The sequence below is a fragment of the Ciconia boyciana genome, chromosome 2 (assembly GCF_034638445.1).
Source record: "Ciconia boyciana chromosome 2, ASM3463844v1, whole genome shotgun sequence".
Taxonomy (NCBI): domain Eukaryota; kingdom Metazoa; phylum Chordata; class Aves; order Ciconiiformes; family Ciconiidae; genus Ciconia; species Ciconia boyciana.
In genome coordinates, this window is record NC_132935.1 from 116071307 (window position 1) to 116091544 (window position 20238).

The 20238-nt window shown below is 40.9% G+C and overlaps 1 protein-coding gene across 6 annotated transcripts in view; it reads right to left on the reverse strand.

Annotated features, from left to right (window-relative positions):
* ELMO1 (engulfment and cell motility 1) overlaps positions 1-20238 on the reverse strand; it is a 311109-nt gene that overhangs the window by 244002 nt on the left and 46869 nt on the right. For all 6 annotated transcript variants that reach the window (XM_072853673.1, XM_072853671.1, XM_072853672.1 and 3 more), the window contains 3 exons: positions 18577-18726; positions 4888-4928; positions 3654-3726 (listed from right to left, as the gene is read on the reverse strand). In XM_072853673.1, coding sequence (XP_072709774.1) covers positions 3654-3726; positions 4888-4928; positions 18577-18654 — 192 coding nt within the window. In that variant the 5' untranslated portion in view covers positions 18655-18726. The remainder of the gene's footprint in view (positions 1-3653; positions 3727-4887; positions 4929-18576; positions 18727-20238) is intronic.

Here is a 20238-nt window from a genome sequence, read left to right on the forward strand (position 1 = left end):
TGTGCTGAACATAGCTGGGAGCTGGCTCACAAAGCCCCTCAGCAAGAGTGAGCTAGCCTTCTAATCCTGATAGTTGCTCTGGTGCAGGGTTAAGAGCCACCACATTCTGCCTCTAGCAGTGAACCCAGCTTGAGCACTGTTTTTTCCAAGCCCCACGCTCCTGCAAGGCTCCCTTGTTGATAAACATTGTGGTTTATCACACCCTCAGATGTGACAAAACCACCATTTTTGAGGATGCGCTGTAAGCTGAACAGCTGCAATGATCCAGCTCCTTCACCATCTTTTTGTTTTTACAGAGCGAGTTTGAGCTAATAATGATCCCTCCCAGACCCAGAGCCCACAGTGGACAGTGCAGGCGCACAAACAGATCTAGAGGAGCCAGACCTTGTCTGCGAGGCCAAGGAGTGAGCAGCAATAAGGGACCAGGCATACCCACCAACGTGCTGCAGGAGCCACTCAGATGTCTGTCCCTGGATTCCTAATACTGCCAGCAGAGGAACACAGCGGACAGATATCCAAGCTGTAGTTTTCAGCCCAGGAACACGCATAGCACACAAAATTATACTGCCATTTTCTACTCTTGATCTAGCATTTTCTGTTCTAAACCTGAACTCATCTAGGCTATAGTGTTCCTGAGTTATTACGCGTGATGTACATAAGCATCTATTCAGGTTCAACCTGGACAGACTGAAGCAAAGGTGACTTATTTTCTATTCTATAGTATCTAGCACAATGAGACCCTAATTCAGAAGTCAGGCTTTTACATGTTTCACCTACGAAAGAAATGGCCCTCCATGATAATTGAGGCCTTTACAAAAAGACACACCTATTAATGTAATTAAAAATCAAATACATTGTGATCAAAACACCAGCTAGGTTTGAGCTTAGGCACTTGGTTATCTTGTTCATATAACCTCTTATTTTATTTATCCCATTTTTAAAAAAAAATTACTTAAGTACGTTATTAATAATTTGCACTGCACTTTCAGGGGCACAGATACAGCCAAACCAGAACCCCAGAGGCAGCAGTACAAACTGCATCTGCTGTCATAAGCCCTGTCTCTAGTAGGAACCCTGGCTGACTCAAGATTTGTTAAAAGACCGCCCTTATACTGTCTGAAGGACTTATTGCTACTCCTGTAGAGGCATTTTTCCAAATAATACAGCCATAAAAAAAAAAAAAACAGTAAGAGACAGAACTGCTTGGGCGTTGTTTTTATTTATGTATGATATAATCAGGAAACACAGGTCAGCTACAAAAGATAAAGAGTTCTGCATATGACAACCAAAACACAGATGCGCTGTTTGTCACCCAAAAACAAAAATATAATTGTAAGCCATGTGTTGACAGTCCCACATTTGTAACATTTTCACTTCAAAGTTTCTTGTTACTTTGTACAAGAACTCATTAATTGCTTTTCTTTCTGGTAACTTTAAACATGGTGATATTTCAAAAAGGCATCTCTACCAGGAAGGCCATAAATCAGCATTCACCCAGGCTCTGCAGAAATGTGACCTACACATAATGTTTTCTGCATATGTACAGACATATAATTCATTTTCGAGAGCAGTAAAAAATATTTACTTATTAGAAGGTGTCACTGTCACAAAAGAGCTCTGCTCATGTCCTAGTAAGAGGCAGATTAAAGCAATGGGGGCTTTAACAATTAGTGGTGTAGCTTCACTGAAGTGCATGTGTTTGCCCTCATGCCTGGTGTCTTTCATGTTTTAATTCAGAAAGCAACAATATCCTACTGCACACAAATGATAGAAAGTATGTAGAAGGGGTGATGGCCTCTCTTTATAGCCGCTATCCAGTAAGCGGTGATAAACAGCGAACAATATCTAATAAAAGTCACAGACATCTGAGTAATACTGGTGGCATTTAGAGCTCTTCTCTCTTATTTATGTGACTCAGTCAGACACTCTGCATATTTTCAGTGGGGAACAAACAATCTCAAAGTCCTCTCTGCAGTACAATCCAAAATGTTCTAGAAGACCATCATTTTCCAACCTTATTGCAAGTTAAAGGCAGCCAAAAGCCATCAGACTTCCCTTTATGCAAAACAGAAAACATTTCTCTTCTCCAAAGCTGCAGGATCCTACCCCACCAAAGGTGGAGGCAAAGCCTGGAAGATTCCTCCAATTGTATCAGGACAAATTCCTTCAACAAGCCTGAGTACTTGCTCAATCCTGGCCTCTTGGAATATTCACTGTACGATCAGAGTTTAAATGCTAACAGGCAAATTCAATTGTGCCTGGCTTATTGGAAAATGTTATGTCACAATTCAGGGCAATTAGCAAAACAGTCTCACTATTTAATTTGGCTAGAAACAAAACACAGCAGCCAATAATTACATCAACATTGTAAAAGGCCACAAGGAAAAGTGGTGGCCTTTTAAGTGTCTGTCAATTGAAACTTGAAAAGAAAGGAGAAAAAACACAAGCAAAAAAGGGGAGATGCCAAAACAAACTGTGACACATTGAGAAGGTTGTCTGGGATAACAAACAGTTAAATGAAAAACTGAAACTGGTCTGCTTAAAAAAAAAAAAAGCAGCACTATCTTATGAGCAACTGCTCTAGCTGTCTTGCTAAATTTAGTCTTTCTAAATGCTTAACCGAGCCTAAGTTCCCTTTATTTCTTGGGTGGGGGTAAGAATTACAGCAAGAGAAAAGTTAGCTCATGTCTCAGCTGTATTTAGCAGCTCCTAAACAACTGTAAAATGCAAAACAAAACCAAAAGACCCTTCCGCTTAAGAGTAAGCCAAACTAAACTGATAATAAGGTAAGCAAAAGGCATCTACGTCTATGCAGCTAAACTCAGGTCTATTTAGCTCAAAATCCACTGAGATTAGGGAATCTGCATGTGGAGTTCAGCAGGTTTTGAATAGTGTTCTTTTCCCATTGCTTGGAAATTGTATCTCTGCAGCACTAATGCGTACACTCTTCCAAACTTTTTTTTTTCCCTCCATAATTTCAGTAATTTCAGTAATTCTATCAGTAATGCTAGGAATGAATATACTACTTGGTCTCATTCGGATGAGCGTGTCCCATTTATTTAGACTAGACATTCCATTTTTATTACAGCTACAGCCATTTTGTTACTCTGTGCTGAAATCATTGCATCACTTCATGAATCGCATATTGCCACGCTATCTGGGGACCAAAAAAATAAGCCAACATAACATACAGAACTGGAAAAGGACAAGACAGCAGGCGGGAAGGAGTAGCAAGTATTACACAGACACTGAAACTTATTTCTACTTGATCAGCCAAAGAGGGAAGTGACATGCATGGAAGGTCTCCTCAGACTTCAAAGAGCCCTTCATGTTTTACATATTTCAATTTCCTGTACACCACTTGTCAGTAGAATACTAAACGTGCACAAATACCAAAGCTGAAGGGCTCACTGCTGAAGTCTGATCAAAAACTCAACAGATGGGAAGGCCCTGGCACATTCAAACTTTTATTTGCCTTTCTGAACAGAAGAAATCAGTGCAAAATCATTACACCAGGTCTCCCGGTACCTACCCTCTGGTTGGCATCACATTATAGAAAATACTTTATATTTTTATATATTTAATTTAAAATAAATTACCGTGGCAAATGTTTTGATGGGCTATGCAAGAATTGTGTTGAATGATTTACCTACCTTCTCTGTGATGTAGAAGTTAGAACTATCAGCATGCTGCAGTGCAAATTGATCATGATTTGCAAGAGACCACCTTAGAAATATGAAAATAAATTAATCACAAAATGAATCTTAAAAACTCAAAAAGTACCCTTTACATTATTTTACTATGATCAAACAAGTGCTTGTCATTCCCATGTATTTCTCATACTTATCCATAGCCTTCAATGATGAATTCCAAAGTTTAAGATAAAAGCGTGCTTATGAAGGGAAAACTTCAGTACAAATACATCCCATAAATGAGATCTTCCCTTTGCATAACTGAAGCAAAGTCCAAAACTTGACCATGGTCAAGAAAGAAATTACATAACAAATACCTTCCTTCCAAGGCAAAGATGGGGGGCGGGGGCAAGGGGGTGTGCAGGGGGCAGAAGAGAAGAGAAATTACTTTGTCACTGCAGTGACACTGCAGTGCTCCAAAAGTTGGTAATGATCTGACATTCATTCCAGATCTATAGAAAATAGCAAGCATAATTTTTGCTTGCAGTAAGCAAGATCACAAAATCACCAAAACAGTCAAAAAAAGAATTTACAGTACTAGGATTTTGTGCTAGCTTATACAATAGCCAATGCATATAGTATTAAGTTGGTATATTACATTACACATAAGATACCACCTTTTTAACTCAGCGGCAATTTGATGAATATAAACTATTTTCTCCTGTGTGGTAGCACTTGCTTAAAACAGCATTTTTTCCCCCAAATATTAACTTATTTAAACTAAAGCAAGATATTTCTCTTACCCAATTATTAGTTCATATCGCAGGACTTGTGATTAACATTTCAGTTTCATGTGAGTAGTCACATCAACTGGAGCAGCTTACAGTAGCCACTAGACCCAGTACTTAAAATTCAAAGCCACAGTCAGTGCTTTAGTTCTTTAACCCATGAACTGCAGGGACCACAAGTGTAAAGTGAGTGGCTAAATGCATCTCTGTGCAGAAAGGCAACAAATAGTCTAAATGAGAGCCACTCACATGACGGAGATGCTTTGTTAGGAACCTCATCTTGCAAGTAATTGATCCAAAATACACTGCAAATGCAAAATCTGACGATAAAACAAACTACAAGATTTAAGAAACTAATGACTAGTCATACAGGATATCTAGATTTTCCTCAGAAAAAAATTATCTCCTGGTTGGTTTAATAACTCAAAAAGTATATTATCTAGTACATACTATATGGCAGAACTTACCCATCACAGACTTCTTTTATTATTGAGGACAGTGGCTTTTTCTGGTTAAGGAAAAAAGAAGAAAAAAAAAAAAGTCACCAAATTGGAACAGCCCTGAGCTCTTAAAATATTATTCCAAAACCACTAACTGTAAAGAACAAAATGAGTTAGTAGTATTTCATTTTTTGTTTAATATCAAATTTGATAGGACCCAAAAGTTTTCTGCTGTTTTGGTCTGATAATCTACAAAGACAGCAATTCTACACTTACGCATGATGACATTATCAGTCCTTTTTGTCAACATTTAACCCATACGGCATCAACTCAGCTTCTCAACTGAGAAATCAAAGGGTCTTTTGTGTACACTGCATCTCATTACCCAACAGAAACAGAAGATTTAGATATCGACATGAGTATTTTCCAGGAATGACATCTGAAGCAAGATGACACATTTAATGTTTTTAAACCTTCTTTTGTCCCTTTCAGATATGGTCATATGATGACAATAATCCTCTCAAGTACACATATGCAGGTTCCCCTCTGATAAAACACCATCTGGAAGGTGTTAAGATCCCAGATGTGTCGGTTCTGCTTTATTCTCTACATCTGCAAGCACGAGCATTTGGACTGACTGAAAACAGCTCTGCTGCTTTGAGTCCCAAAATAGAAGGAACAGTCTAGTCTGGTGATGTTGCAACGCTCTGAACATTGTTATAAGCACAGGGTGCACACGCAAGTGTTTTTACAAGATTGCTGGCTAAAAGAAAATGCACCTTTATAACCCAAAACATAGATGAAGTTGCATGACAAAAAGAAACAGACCAAATTTCACTTTTGGGTGACTACTGAGCCTTTTTTCTCCAATACTGGGTGACCACACCACGTCACACGTATCTGTTGCTTTGTGAAAGTTCCCCCAAATCACAAAGAGCATAGGAGCCTCCTCTCTACTTCCAATAATCACAGTTCACTGAATTCTTAAAAAGCAAACAAAACAAACAAAAACCAAAAAACCCACCATACAACAACCCATAAACCAACACTGTTGCCAAAACAAGTAGTCTCCCTTTAGTGTTTATGGAAAACGGATTAGGCTAAAAATTAACTCAGTAGCAGGGTACATGATGGGGAGGGAGAATTATTTTTCTCTTGGATTTGTTTTCTGAACTGCATCATTGCATAGACAGAAAACCGGAGACAGGAATCCCTCATCAGGTCAGATTCAGGGAAGGATTCGTTATTTCAACAGCCAAGTCAACTAAGCCAGTTTATAAACAGAGAAAAATGTAACACAAGATCATTTAATCAAACATGAATGAAAGCATCTGCTGAAAGGATCCTGTCCCCCCTTGCCATACCCTCTCAGTCCTTGGTTTCCCACCTTCCTCTTTCACTGCCATTACTATTTTCACATGAACACCCAGATGAACCACATCAGGGAACTTAATCAAACCAAAAATTGGCCCAGTAAAAAGGAAAGAAGTAGCTTTCATCTGGATTGCCTCATCTGACTTGTTACATGCCTAAATGACTAGCAAACACTGGCACATGGGAGACAAGGCAAGAAGTGTGAAACTGCTCCCTTCTGCAGCAGCCAATATGTCCTTTCTCCACAGCAGCTTTTCTCTGTTGAGCTGGCTCAGCTGTTTGCATAGCCATAGCCAGGCTGTGAAGCAGGTCAGGCAGATCACACAAGACAGAAAAAGAGTGTTTTCTTCCCCACAATTTTTTAGCCTGATCAGTTCTTCAGTCTGGATTACTGTTGTCATTTATGTGCGGCTGCTTTGACCTACTGTCCACCTCCCAGAGGGGTTTTGTAGCTTCTGCAATCCTGTGAAAGCAATCCCTGCTTCCAACTGCTCTCTTCCCTCTATCCTTCCCAAAAAAATAAACCCCCATTTTTCAGGAGGGATGGAGGGAAGAGGGAGGAGCCAGGTTTGTCTGGAGCAGGACAATGCCAGTTTGCCGTCCAGCATACATATGCCAGTCTGCGGTGGACCTGCTGCCAAGCGGAGAGTACAGCTCTCCCACTGGCTCTCCTTCCCTCCTCAGGATGCTACTGTGGGTCCCACTCCTGTATTTCCCTGTTTTGACAAAATTTGTATCTGGGGTATCAATTCCTTTTAAAAGAAGTTAATTGATATCAGCTAACAGATTGAATACAATGGAGAACAAAGAGAGTAACTGCCTCTCCTCCCCATTATTTCTCATGGGAACTATAGCTTCCCATTGGAAGCTATGACAAAAAGACACTTTAACAACCCAGCCTGGCAATAATATAAACACTGGGAAGGTTGTATAAAATTACTTTCCAAATCATTATTTTGGTACTTCTAAGTCCTCTACACCATCAGCTTTTATGTCCTTTCTCAATCTTACACATCTCCCTCCCCCTTTTCCTATTCTATACCACCTTTGCATTATTATATGACATTATTTGAAATTAAAAACTTAGACAAAACAAAAAAACCCCAAGCAACAAGTCAACTAGAACCTGTAAGGGACAGTTAAAGAAAAACAAAATGGATCTTCAATAATAAAAATTATTAATACAGGCAGCCTTTCACCTTTGTTCTCCTGTGGTACTATTGCTACAACACGGAAGTGACTAAGTACAACTCCATTATCAGCAATAGGATGAAAAAAAGTGGAACTCTTCTGGGACAGAAAGTTTGCAATTAGTAATTTGATAGTACCAGAGTAATTGATAGCACTAGAGTGAGCTTTACAAATGAATAAATGTAAAATAAATACCAATGCAATCCTAATAAGCTGCTGCTCCTAATCATCCCTTGGGCTGCACTCCCCCTACGCATAAGTCTCCAGAGAAAAGTTCTTTCCTCTTCCCTACCAAGCAGATAAATTGTCACCAGCACCCTGTTCACAGCTGTAAGTGGGATGTCGCTGAAAGCAGGCGAGGGCTGCCACAACTCCTGCTGCGCAATCCCTCTGGCAGGGTCTGGTCAGTGTGGGCTGCGGGAAGGCTCTGGCAGGCAGCAGGTCAGGCAGGCAGCGGCCACACTCCTGCCGCCTTGCCTGCACACTGCCAGGCCTCCGCACCAACAAAACCCTTATCTGCTCTGGGAGTGACAGGCAGGCAAGCAACCAGCTCCCACGGCCCCTTCCCAGCCAGCTCACAGCCATGTCCAGAATCCAGTGACAAGGACACAGCTGTTTACTGCATGTATAGGAATGTATCAGTACTAGAAGACAAACAAAAGTGAGCTATTGTATTTTTTTCTTTTTGAACCATGAAACATGTGGTAAAAGCCTATTTCCATTCTCTGCAGGCTATTCAAAGACACCTTTTTTTTTTGCCTAGCTGTAAATATTTGCATGATGTCAAAGAGAATGGACTTGATGTTTTTGTTATTTTAATCTTCATAAAATAAGGTTTATGGAAATTTACATAATATCTTTGCTGCATTTACAGTTCTGAAAAGTCAAATTCACCTTATTAGTCAATGTACTTCAAAGAATTCCTTACAATCAGATAGTCCAAAAATATTTCCTTTTTTCCTTTATCAAAATGAGTATTTTGTGCTAGTGCATTTTAGTTTTGGGGGTTTGCCTCTATGTCCTCCCTTACACTAGTAAAAATGAAGTGTGCTTTTACACATGCTGAGATGCTCATTTAAAGCTCTAAGAAGATCAAGCTGTAGCTTTAATGCATGAAATAACACAGACCAAAGTAAATCTTATGCTCCCTACAGGAGATAACCCCTTCAGCTAACATATCACAGCCACCTGCACTGAACACATCAGTTAGTATAAAAGTATTTTCCTAGGGTAGGTATTAAATTGATATCTGGAATCCAGTGGGAAACGATAATGCGGCATTATGGCCTTACAACTTATTGATCTGCACACATGGGGAGAATCCTGCCGTTGATGCCAAGCATAGGCAGCACTAGAGCTGACGTGAATTTACACACTTGGTAAAGCTTTATCTGCATTGACTGGTTAGTACAGGTATCTGAGATGCTGGCTAAGTGTAGCCCTAATGACATCCACCATGCAGTAATACCTAGTCACCACTTCTGTGCTCACCTGCATATGTCTCACGTCATATCTCCAGATTTTGTGTGCCAAGATGCACACAGATCCCTAACTTAGTCTTCTTGAGTACTTGCCCTTGCTACTTGTTCAATATTTTGTAGCACTTCTAAAGTAACTTGCAGAACACAGACTGAGATTTCCCACTTCGATTTCCTCACCATTTTTATCCTTTCATGCCTACACCTTGGGTTCCGCATAGAGGTAACGAGTCACCAGGAAGCACCAGGCACAGGCATGCAAGAGTTTAGGCTGGGTGAGTCCAGGCCACTGTTTTGTTCCAGGGAAATTGTGGGATGAGCAAAAGAAAGCTAAGAACATTCAGTACACCAGTGCTGACCAGCCCTAGGTCCAGTTCAAGCCACCAGTACACTAACCTGGGTTTAAAGCACTTCCCAATCAAGTAGTAAGTGTGTGTGTGTACATGCATGTGTGAACTCTAAAGAGGACAGAAGCCTAACTCTGGGTAGACACCTGCGCTATACGTGCCATTCAGATATACTTTGATTATGCTATACCAGGGAATTGTAGATAGGTTTCTTTTAGGCCAAGAATCAATATCTTTCCTTTTCAAATGACTAGCAGAGATTCACAGCTTTTTCTTCTTCTGGGTTTTGGTGGGGTGTTTTTTTTGGACAACGATTGGGATATCACCCTCCCTGGCTGACACCTTTTAATCACAGAAGTAACAAGAAAAACCTTAACCCTTGCTGTCATTAAGCCTATCACAGAAAAACAGCAGATGCAGCACACCTGTTAGTGGAAAACACTCAGCATTAAAAAAAAGTTCTCTTGCTGATCTGTGCATCTGTCAAAAAAACTAGAATCTCAAACCAGTAAATGCACCATTCTGTCTATAATTAATGCTACCATTCTACTAACAAATGTTTTAGTGCAAAAGTAATTTTTATGGCTATTAAAAAAACAGAAAACCACCTCTTTTCACAATCAGTAGAGGCTTCATTTGTTATTGTCATACACCAGGGGCTACAGAAACAGAAGCAGGACTGTCCAGTGGCAAACACACCAGATGCCAGGACGCCTGGGTCCTTGACTCACTACTTTGCCACTGATTCCTCATGATGTAAGAGGCAAGGTCTTAAGGGGGAGGTACTGGATAGCTCTGGGCTTCAATCCCCCCAACCTGCTCTGAACCACTTTGGGAATCAACTCTCTCCATTGACTACAATGGGGTATTAGTGAGACCAGACTCGTTAATTAGGCATCAGGCATCTGTAAAAGACAGAGAAGAGGATTTCCCTAACTCAGGGGAGCACCAGAGGCAGTGAATACCTGAAGAACGGGGACACCCCAACACTGCAGTAGCAGAGACTATAAAACCCAGCCAAGGCCAGGTCAACACCACACAGTTCTGTCAGTGCAGCAACACAACCCAAGGCAGGAAACATTCACACCCCAGAGCCGACAGGCAAAACCCTTCAACAAGTCCAGCTTGCTGATGGGAGAGAGCTGTTATTGCCTCAGTTCACAGCCATTAAGGTGGCAGTTTTAACACGTCAGCAGAAACACTTTGGTATAAATATAGCAGTAGGGGTTCTGCAGAGCACACAAGACTTGGGAAACCTGGTTGTTCACGTCCTCTTCCCCTCCACTCTCAGCTGCAGCTTCCTCAGTTACTCCCTTCCCTCCCCTCCCCCAAAGATATCCTCATTCCTAAATCTGCATTTCACCAGATCTAAGCATTGCCCCACAGATTATACACTTAGGATGATAAAGCGACCATACAACAAAGAAGCAGTGAAACATAACATTATTAAAAGAAACCAAAAACCCCCCCAGAATTTTACAGGAACTTCTCACTCCACATCTGGTGTCCTAACAAGCCATAACATTCCCTGTTTCCTCAAGTACTTTGTAAATAGGGACACCAAGTCAAGAGTACCGAAGAGTTATAAAACACCTAGGGACATACAGCAGTGGCTTACAGCATGTTTGCCTGCAACATACTCACACCACATATTTAAAATACAGTTCTCAGAGGACCCAAAGAGTTACAAAGCAGAGCTTTAAGATGTGGCTCTTCACACAACCACTTTATTAGGTGAACATACCTTTGAAAGCTGAATGAAGAAACCCCAAACCCACAGCTCATGACTGACACATTGCTGGCCTACCAGGGTAGAAAAGTCTCTACATGAAGGCACAAAAAATTTATACCGTGGGATTTTTGGTAGTACTCTCTTTTGTACTACAATCTTGGAGTTCTATAAGGAGAATATAATTGTATCATGAAGTCCACCTGGATACTCCAGCTGGCCAGAATCTGAATGAAGTACCTTGTAATTAGTTCAGTGGTGCGTAACTCCAGGAATCTCATCATTACACATCCCCTTTAAATATAGCAGAATTAAAATGTAAGAGACAAGACTCCTGCTGGTTCTTAAAAAACTGTACAGATGCAACAATCTTACAGTCATGTTCAGCCTTCATCTTGAAAATGCCATCAGCTGCAGGCAGCAAACTTCAGGCTCTAATAGGGAGGGTCTGGCTAGCACTGTGGGGCTAACAAAATCAGAGCCAGAAAAAACAAACCACCAACCCAAAACAAAACAAAAAACCAACAAGGAGAGAATTAATGAAGTGTTTCATCTCTTATGTTGGAGATCAGGAACACTGGGATACTATCTCTGCAGGACCTCAAATGTCTCCTGACTCTACTTCCACTTCTATTAAAAAATATTTAACTGTCTACTGCATTTAATGTTTCCTAACATAGAAGACAGCACCAAGTAGAAAGCATAAACAGCATCCATTAGACTGTAACCCACTAAATATTTATTTTTCTTTTTTTTCCCCCCATTTCTTTTACAATTTCTAACCCTTCTCCACAGCTATTGCCTCTTCAGTCTATTAAGCTTTGCTGTTGTCTCTGTATTCAACAGTATAAGACAAAGTTTTTATGTATTTTTCAGTGATGAGGTCCCAGCCACGCACCACGGGACGTCAGTTCACAGCCTTGAAAGACGCCAACCAACCAGTGGGAATGTGGCTTTGGACAAGTCAGACTAACAAAACATAACATGTGATGATAACATTGCCCTTTTATCCAGGATGGCTGGCTGCCACCACAGCAAAGAACCAGAGCTCTAATGATGACTACTCCAACCCCACAGTCCTGTAAGAAAAGAAATCATATTTTTCAACACCCATTGTAATTAACAATGATTCGTTCATTATGTTAACAAAGCACTATGTATATACGTGTGTTAGTGCACTGAATTATATCCACTGCATTAAAACATCTGCATTATTGTTTCCAAGGTTTTTCTTGTTGCTGAACAGCTTCCCCCCGCCCAAAAAAAAGATTGAGACCTTTCATTAGTCCAACAAAGAAAATGGCACATGAAGTTAGTGGATATGATTTCCTTACCAGTTCTATTAATAATCCCTGATGGTAACAAAACTGAAAGGATTATAAAATGTTAAATATTTTCACTATGTTTAAACGCTGGTTAGTATCTGCTTTATAAACAACTTGATCTTCAGTTTTGTGAAGCTGAAATACTGACAGATACAACAAGGAGCAATAAAACTCATTAAATTATTGTTAGCATCTGTTTAACACCTAAAAGTTGATTTTAAGCAAGCCCTACCTTTAGTAAACTGGCTTAAGCTAGCTGAGTGTTTTTCAGTCTTTTTGATAAGGCAGCCACCTTTTGGCTCATCTATCTTTAGGTAAGTTTCCCATCAGCAGCAACCAAGGTCCTCCTTCAGAATGGCCAAGATACAGCTGCAGTGGCCGTCCTCAAGCACTAACTCCTTTCCCCGACGTGACAGAAAGGAGCTGCTGCTAGCAAATACAGGCAGGGAACAGTTTTATAAGTGTTCCTTGTGTAAGATTCCTCCCCCCCCCCCCCCAAGCTGCTTCCTAGTCCTCTCTCTTCAAGAAACTGAGATCTTGTCAGCTGTTCAAGGCACTGACGTTTCCCTTAACTACTTTAAACTCATGACGTGCAATAACATCGGAACTCTTCACAATATTCACACCAAAAAGCATCAGTAGCTCCAGCTACTGCAATACTTTTTGGATAGAGTTAGTATCATTTTGCAGGTTTGTGGGAATGAGGTAAGAGCCTCTCTCCTCCTTCATCCCCTCAGCACTAAACCCCTTGATTTTGAAGGGGTCAGAGTCTGGAGCCAGAACCAAGCGCAGGGAGCAACACTTCACCGTACAGCCTCTGGTGCAGAGAGACATCAATATCCCTTTCTTCTTCATCACTTGAATGATGCTGGTGCTCACTAATATTGCATACATTTAGACTTGTGATGCTAGGATTGTATCAGTATACTGCTATTACTAGTGACAGCACTTGCAGAAACTACAGCTATTCTTAGTCCACACACATGGCAGAAGTGAGATGCCACTTTCTTTTCTCTAATTAGGCATTTCACAATCCCTTTTGAACTACATTTCTCCCCAGTTTGAGAAACACTGCACTAAATCAATTAACAATCCCCAAGGGTCCAAATTTAGGTCTGAAATCCAAAACGATTTGAAAATGCCCTTTAAAAAAAAAATCTTACTGGTTTCCTTTTAATATGCAGTGAAGTACAATGACTTCTCCGAAGAAAAAAAACCAATTAAAATGACATTTATAGCATACACTGGCAGAAGATAAGACAACTTGAAAGACACTCTTAAAAGATAAACTTGCTGACTAAATCTAAACCTTAGAGAAAGCATTAATGTAGAGCAGCCCCTGGTTCCTCCCATGTGCTGCACTACACTGTATTAACATGAAATTGTCATTTGACAGTGCTCCTGTAAATTTTGCCCACTATACCACATTTGTGCTTTGAAAAGCAAAACACAGCTTTTTTTATTTCTTTTTCCTTTTTTTGGCTAATGTAAAGATTCATGTCTGCTAATTTAATCTATATTTAATGATCTAGTAGATAAATCTGGGGGAAGAGACTGTACAGCCAAGTTAAATTACAAACCGTTCCTTTCTGTAGGAACAGTGTTTACCTTCAATAGTGAGGAAGTTCATCCCCGAGTTTAGAGAAATCTGGTTTTAGTATAACTTGTGTTAACATGCAAGAGTGGATTTGAATGAGATAAGCTAAAATAGTTACTATCCCCAAATATCCATCTTGTGCCTCTCCTGGAAGCTGCTTCCCCTGCAGCAGGAACAGCGAAGCTGTAAACCCACAGAACAAAGTATCCAGGTAACCTAAAACCAGCACTGGCTTACCTAAAATAATTTGTGCTGTAAAAAACCCCCTGACAGTTGAGAATGAGTTATACGTAATGGCCACAAATTAAAGTATGCAAATTTCTATCTGAACACAAGAAATAACATCCTTTTATGAAATGGCTATTTCTGGGACAAATAAAGAGAAGACAGAAGAGATCAGCCAACATCCCAGTTCACCTGCACAGAGCCCGTGTGACCCTACTCTTAACATCTTCCAGAATAATCAGCCAGAAGATTGGGAGAAGAAGGTAACAGGCAGTTAGCGTCTACCATTCATTTCTCCCCCAGACGGCATCCCTAAGAAGTCCACAAAAAGATCCCCATGCAAATTCAGACACCAACCCATTTCCATTCCTCCCCTTATGTGACAGGAAGACTTAAAAGTGGAAGATCATCCCTATACCCAGCTCTTAAAGTCATAATCAAATATTTTCATTAAAAATTAATTTTTACCACAGCACTAATATTGCCAGTAGGGATTTATGCACAGGGGAAGAGTCTAGATGTTATTTTTCAAATTTATAATTGAGGAAAGTGATGAAAACGAGGGGAAACCCAAATGAAATACAAGTATTCTGGAAGAGAGTAACTGAATTCAGTCAATTCCACCTCTCAAGGAGAAAGCAGGAAAGTACATTAGCTTGCACATGCTTTAAAATCAGCTTTAATGCATACAGGCAACATCCAGTTGCTAAGTTTACTGCAACTTAATTACTCCCCACCTGGTAAGAGAGAGGCGGTAAATAATATGCAGTTTTGCCCTCCTTGTTTAAAAAAACTTTCCAGGAAAAAAGCAGTTGTACTATTTGACATCAGGGTTTTACATTTCAATGAATGAGAAGAAAAGTTAGACAGAGAGGCTGGTTCTGAAAAGCACTTAATTATATATTAATTGTGCAGGCAAAGAGTCTCTCTAACTCAGCGAGACTAATTTTGTGTTACTAAAGTTAAGACCATCATTGATGAACCCAGGCTGACAAAACCCACAGAAACATAGTGGGAAGCATCAACTAGAAAAAGCCCTGTGCCTCATGAAGTCCAGGTTGTCAGAAGTCATGCGTCTGAAGGGGAGGTTTTTAATGTAAAGTTTAACAACATTTGGTGGAAAAAAAATACTCATGAGCTCTTTTCAGGCCCAACACCTTCCCATACACCATTGTCAATCACTGTGGTTTCACAATGACATTTCCTCATTTTGAAAATATTTCATTCTCTTCATTGCTAAGCAAAATATACATATACACAGCAGGTGAACTGGGATACTGTGCAACTGAATATAAATACTATCAAGCGTATACAACAAGCAACCTAAAAAAAAAATCAACCCAGATTTTCCTCTGATCTCTTATACAGTATTTGTACTACAATATTTGGAATAGCCTCAGTACCCTGAACGATAAAGAACTTGCGTCATGCTACAGTGAGGTTTTTTAATTGTTCTTTTTAAAGTAATAATGCAGTGCTGTTCTCTTAAATACTGTTTTTCTTGCTGGTAAGGGATCAGAGAGGGAGGAAACTGGTAAGGCAAAGTTTTTTGGATTTTCTGAGTTTATGTCAAATGGTGCTTGAATGAGCAGATCCCACCTGGGAGACAGGCACTGGCTGCAATATCTGGTCAATGGGCAAGTCATTCCTCTCTTCTGCCTTCGTTTTCCCTCCTCCCCTTTATCATCTCCGGCAGCTAGCCATCTGAGATATGAATCATCTCCTCCACTACAGCTCTTCAACTAAATAGATGTTTTAAAGGAAACAGATTGGGGAAAAGTTAGCATTAAATGAAGCAAAGGCAGAGCTGTATGTTTAGAAGCATGTATCACCCTCTGTTTTCAGGGCTTATTCCCACATTGTTCCCATCCCTGACCAAGGCAAATGCGCAGGTTTGTGTGTATCGGTAGGTCCTGCACCTGGGTCAGGGCAACCCCCAGTATTAGTACAGGCTGGGGGATGAAGGGATTGAGAGCAGCCCTGTGGAGAAGGACGGGGGGATACTGGTGGATGAAAAGCTGGACATGAGCTGGCAATGTGCGTTTGCAGCCCAGAAGGCCAACCGATCCTGGGCTGTATCAAAAGAAGCATGGCCAGCAGCTCGAGGGAGGTGACTGTCCCTCTACTCTGCTCCGGTGAGACCCCACCTGGAGTACTGCGTCCAGCTCTGGAGCCCTCAGCACAGGAAAGACATGGACCTGTTGGACCAGGTCCAGAGGAGGGCCACAAAAATGGTCAGAGGGCTGGAAACCTCTCCTATGAGGAAAGGCTGACAGAGTTGGGGTTGTTCAGCCAGGAGAAGAGAAAGCTCCAGGGAGACGTTATTGCAGCCTTTCAACACTTAAAGGGGGCTTGTAAGAAAGATAGGGACAAACTTTTTAGCAGGGCCTGTTGCAATAGGACAAGGGGTAATGGTTTTAAACTAAAGGAGGGTAGATTCAGACTAGATATAAGGAAGAATTTTTTAACGATGAGGATGGTGAAACACTGGAACAGGTTGCCCAGAGAGGTGGTAGATGCCCCATCCTTGGAAACATTCAAAGTCAGGTTGAACGGGGGTCTGAGCAACCTGATCTAGTTGAAGGTGTTCCTGCTCATTGCAGGGGGATTGGACTAGATGACCTTTAAAGGTCCCTTCCAACCCAAACTATTCTATGATTCTATGGTATTAGGAAGGGATGTTTCTTTCCCATCTTAATTTCTTGTCACCACACCTGTATTTTCCATGTCAGAAAGGTGAGGGATGAGACCCTCAACCTTCATTCCCCCACTTCCCCCTGCGTCAGGAGCAGGCTGCTGTTAGCCTTCTCCCTTTCAACCTTATTTTCCCTCCTCTTCTTCCTCCCCATAAAGTGGTATGAGGAAGCTTGAACACAACTTGGCAGGCTGGGTTGGAAAATTTCTACCTGACATAAGTCAGCATTGATCTTTCTTGCCCCCTCTAAATCATATATAATAAAGGTAAAAACAAGGCTCCAGGACAGTAAGCTAATATTTCAGATAAAGTACGAGGGTTTTTTTGAGACTTACTTTAAGCCCTTTTATAAATTAAAAACAATCATTTTGGTATTATTTTACTGCGGCTTGGAAGGCAACTGCATAATATTTGTTCATTTTTGTCCTCACTGTACTTGGTAGCAATAAGCTGTTGTTCATCATGACTAACATGCATCTTCCCCTGAACACAGTGTGCACAGTGTCTACCATTTGTTATATAAGAAGAAGAAAAAAGTAAGACATTCTTCATTCCAGAAGGCAAGAGATTTGTATCTGTAGATATATGCTTACTCAAAAACTTCAGCAAATGAAAATGGAGAAGCTTGGCAGGTCTGGAAATCAAACCATAAAGTGCTAAATGCTTAGGAACTCCCCTTTCCCCTAAAGGGGCTTTCAGTGTGCCTGAAAAACATACTGCTGTTATTCCAGCCACCCTCTAGTACCATGTTTCCTCAAAGTTCACACAGGAGTTTCTCAGGCATATGCCACAGAAGGGTTAACTAGAAGTGAAACTGATTGCACTGCATGAAGAAATTAGGATCCCATTTCTAAAACATTTTCAGCATGAATTTGAATTTTCTCCTCTCCAACAGGACTTTATAATGTACTTGGTCCCCAGATACACTAGGGTTTAAAGCACATTATTAAACACTTTCCTTCGCTCTGAATACTATTTACAGAAATAATAATTATTCTAAACAGGTAACATGCCGTATGATTTCAAAACATTATGGGCAAGCTGTTAAATATTAAAGATGTTGCTTTTAATATTAATGCATGTGCCACAAAAACAATCTCAGAGAAGTCCAGAACATAAAACACAGCACTTGTATAACTTGGATTTGGTTTGTTTCCCTACTGCTCCACAATTTCCTACAAAGTCTTTAATTCATAATTTTGAATTTGTCAGCTTCTGTACACTGCCTCAAATCAGTCCATAGGGTCATCGCATTAGAAATAACCAGATAAACAGGACAACCCCTGAGATCCCGGTATGGAACAGCAAAGATCCTCCTGCTCACAGTGCACCACTACTCAAGTTCCAAAATCTGCACTTGCTGCAGCCATTCAGTATGATCATACTCCAAATGCAAAGCATTGACTAAAAATTTGTAAAGACTTTCCACCCAGAGGTAACAACATTGCCACAATTTTACAATGGCACAAACTAAGGCATGAAAGTGTTAAGTGGGTCACACAAGCAGTAAATGCCTTATTTAAGCAGCTGTTTAAAAAGAAAAAGCAAATAAAAAAAACAGCTAAACACATCAAAAACATTAAGCAGTAAGAGAGGAAGAGGGTTACACCCCTTATAAAAAACACCTTCTACCACACATGCACCCACAGAAACATAGGTGCGCATCTAAGTAAACATAAATGCAGTGACATACACACGCAGAGAAGAACTTATTTACACACAGGGCTGGCCGAGCGCACGTATACAGGCACTTACTTGATCTATTTCCATTAACTTGGGGAAAGCACCCGGCCATTCGATCGCCACCTTCACTATATCAGCAGGAGGGGGCATTGCGACGCTGCTGTTCTTCGGAGCCAGTACAACTGGACACTAAATACTGCAGAGAGTCTCTCTCATTCACACCTGCAGGGGAAAAAAAAAAATACAGCAGTTCAGACAGAACTCCAGCGCTGCCGCTTTGTCTCCTACATTTTGCCTGGCTGGGCAGGTGGATGAAAACATATGTGTGTATGTATGTGCAAGAGAAGAAGAATGGCACATATTACAGAAGCAAACACAGGACACAACACGCTGCACAGCTCGACAGTCTGTTAGAAAGATGGCTGAAGCACTGAAATGTACGGTGAATAATAGGCATGCATTAGATTTAAATAGAGAAACTATTTTTAAATATTATTAAATATGCTGCTGGGGAAAAGCGACAAACTAGAGAAAGCTCCTGTTACAGTGTCACTCCTGGAGTCCCAGGGAACGTGACCAAATCGGTTAAAGCTGGCACTCCAGGAGAAGAGATTGCCCAGGAAGTTATGGCCAGGAAACACTGTTTCTTTTAACTATAGCAATGATCTTCTGGGTGTTCACAAATAGATCACTGCACTATAGCAACCAGGATGTCAGGAAGAAGGCAGAACACACAGCAGTTTCCACATATACATATACACACACACACACACACATATCCTCACCTAACGGATCCAGATACACCCATATATAAATACTTCTTTATGGTAAACATCAGACACGTGAATACACAAGGATGTAGTATACGTTCACAATGATATAATCAGCTACAAAAAACATCATAGTTCTACAAGAATATGAATATCAATAGGATCTCATGTCAAACAGTGCAGACTGTGAATTTTGGGGAAGGAGAGGAAAAGGGAAGAACCAAACCCTCAGGTTTTGCAGAATTTAAGTTCTGTCTCTTTTGGCTCATCAAAGTTTGTAACCTCGCAACAACAACAAACGTTTTTCAAGCGGGTAGAGTGCCTCTCTGGGCTTGCAAACAAACCTTCTGCACTGCTCTCCCAGCCCGGTGGCAGCAGGACAGCCACTGAAGTAGCAAAGCTCTGCAATTCTCAGACACAGCAACCCATGCACCCTCCTGCAGTCTGGGAGGCTCCTGCTTGCTTTGCCAAGTCCTCCATGCCAACCACAGCATTTCCCGCGCGCTCTGCTGTGACCCGGCAAAATGCCATCACATATGACAAAACGAGAGAAGCTTTAGAAATCCCCAGAGGTGCAGTCCCACTTCTTCTTAGCAGAAAAGAGAAGGAAGTGGTGAAAGCACAGACACATGCTTGCACATATAGCCTTTAAAAGAGCTAAGGCAAAAGATGAGCTGACAGAAAGTACCAGACATCCAAAAGCCACAAACAGGTATACGAAAAAAAGGCTCTGACCATCTTCAGTTGCTGCTTCAACTAACCCAGTCTAACAACCCTTCTCCAATTGCAGCAGAAGCATGAGCTCAGATCAGCCTGAACAAAATCATGAAACCATCCCTTTATCAAGAAATTCTGTACCTTCATCTCATACTACTTCGAAGTGGGAGTTTGTCCAGCCTTCATGTATATGGCTCTACCTTTCCTTTTTTCTTGTGTGTCTTCTGGTCTACTCTGAAAAGGCTCA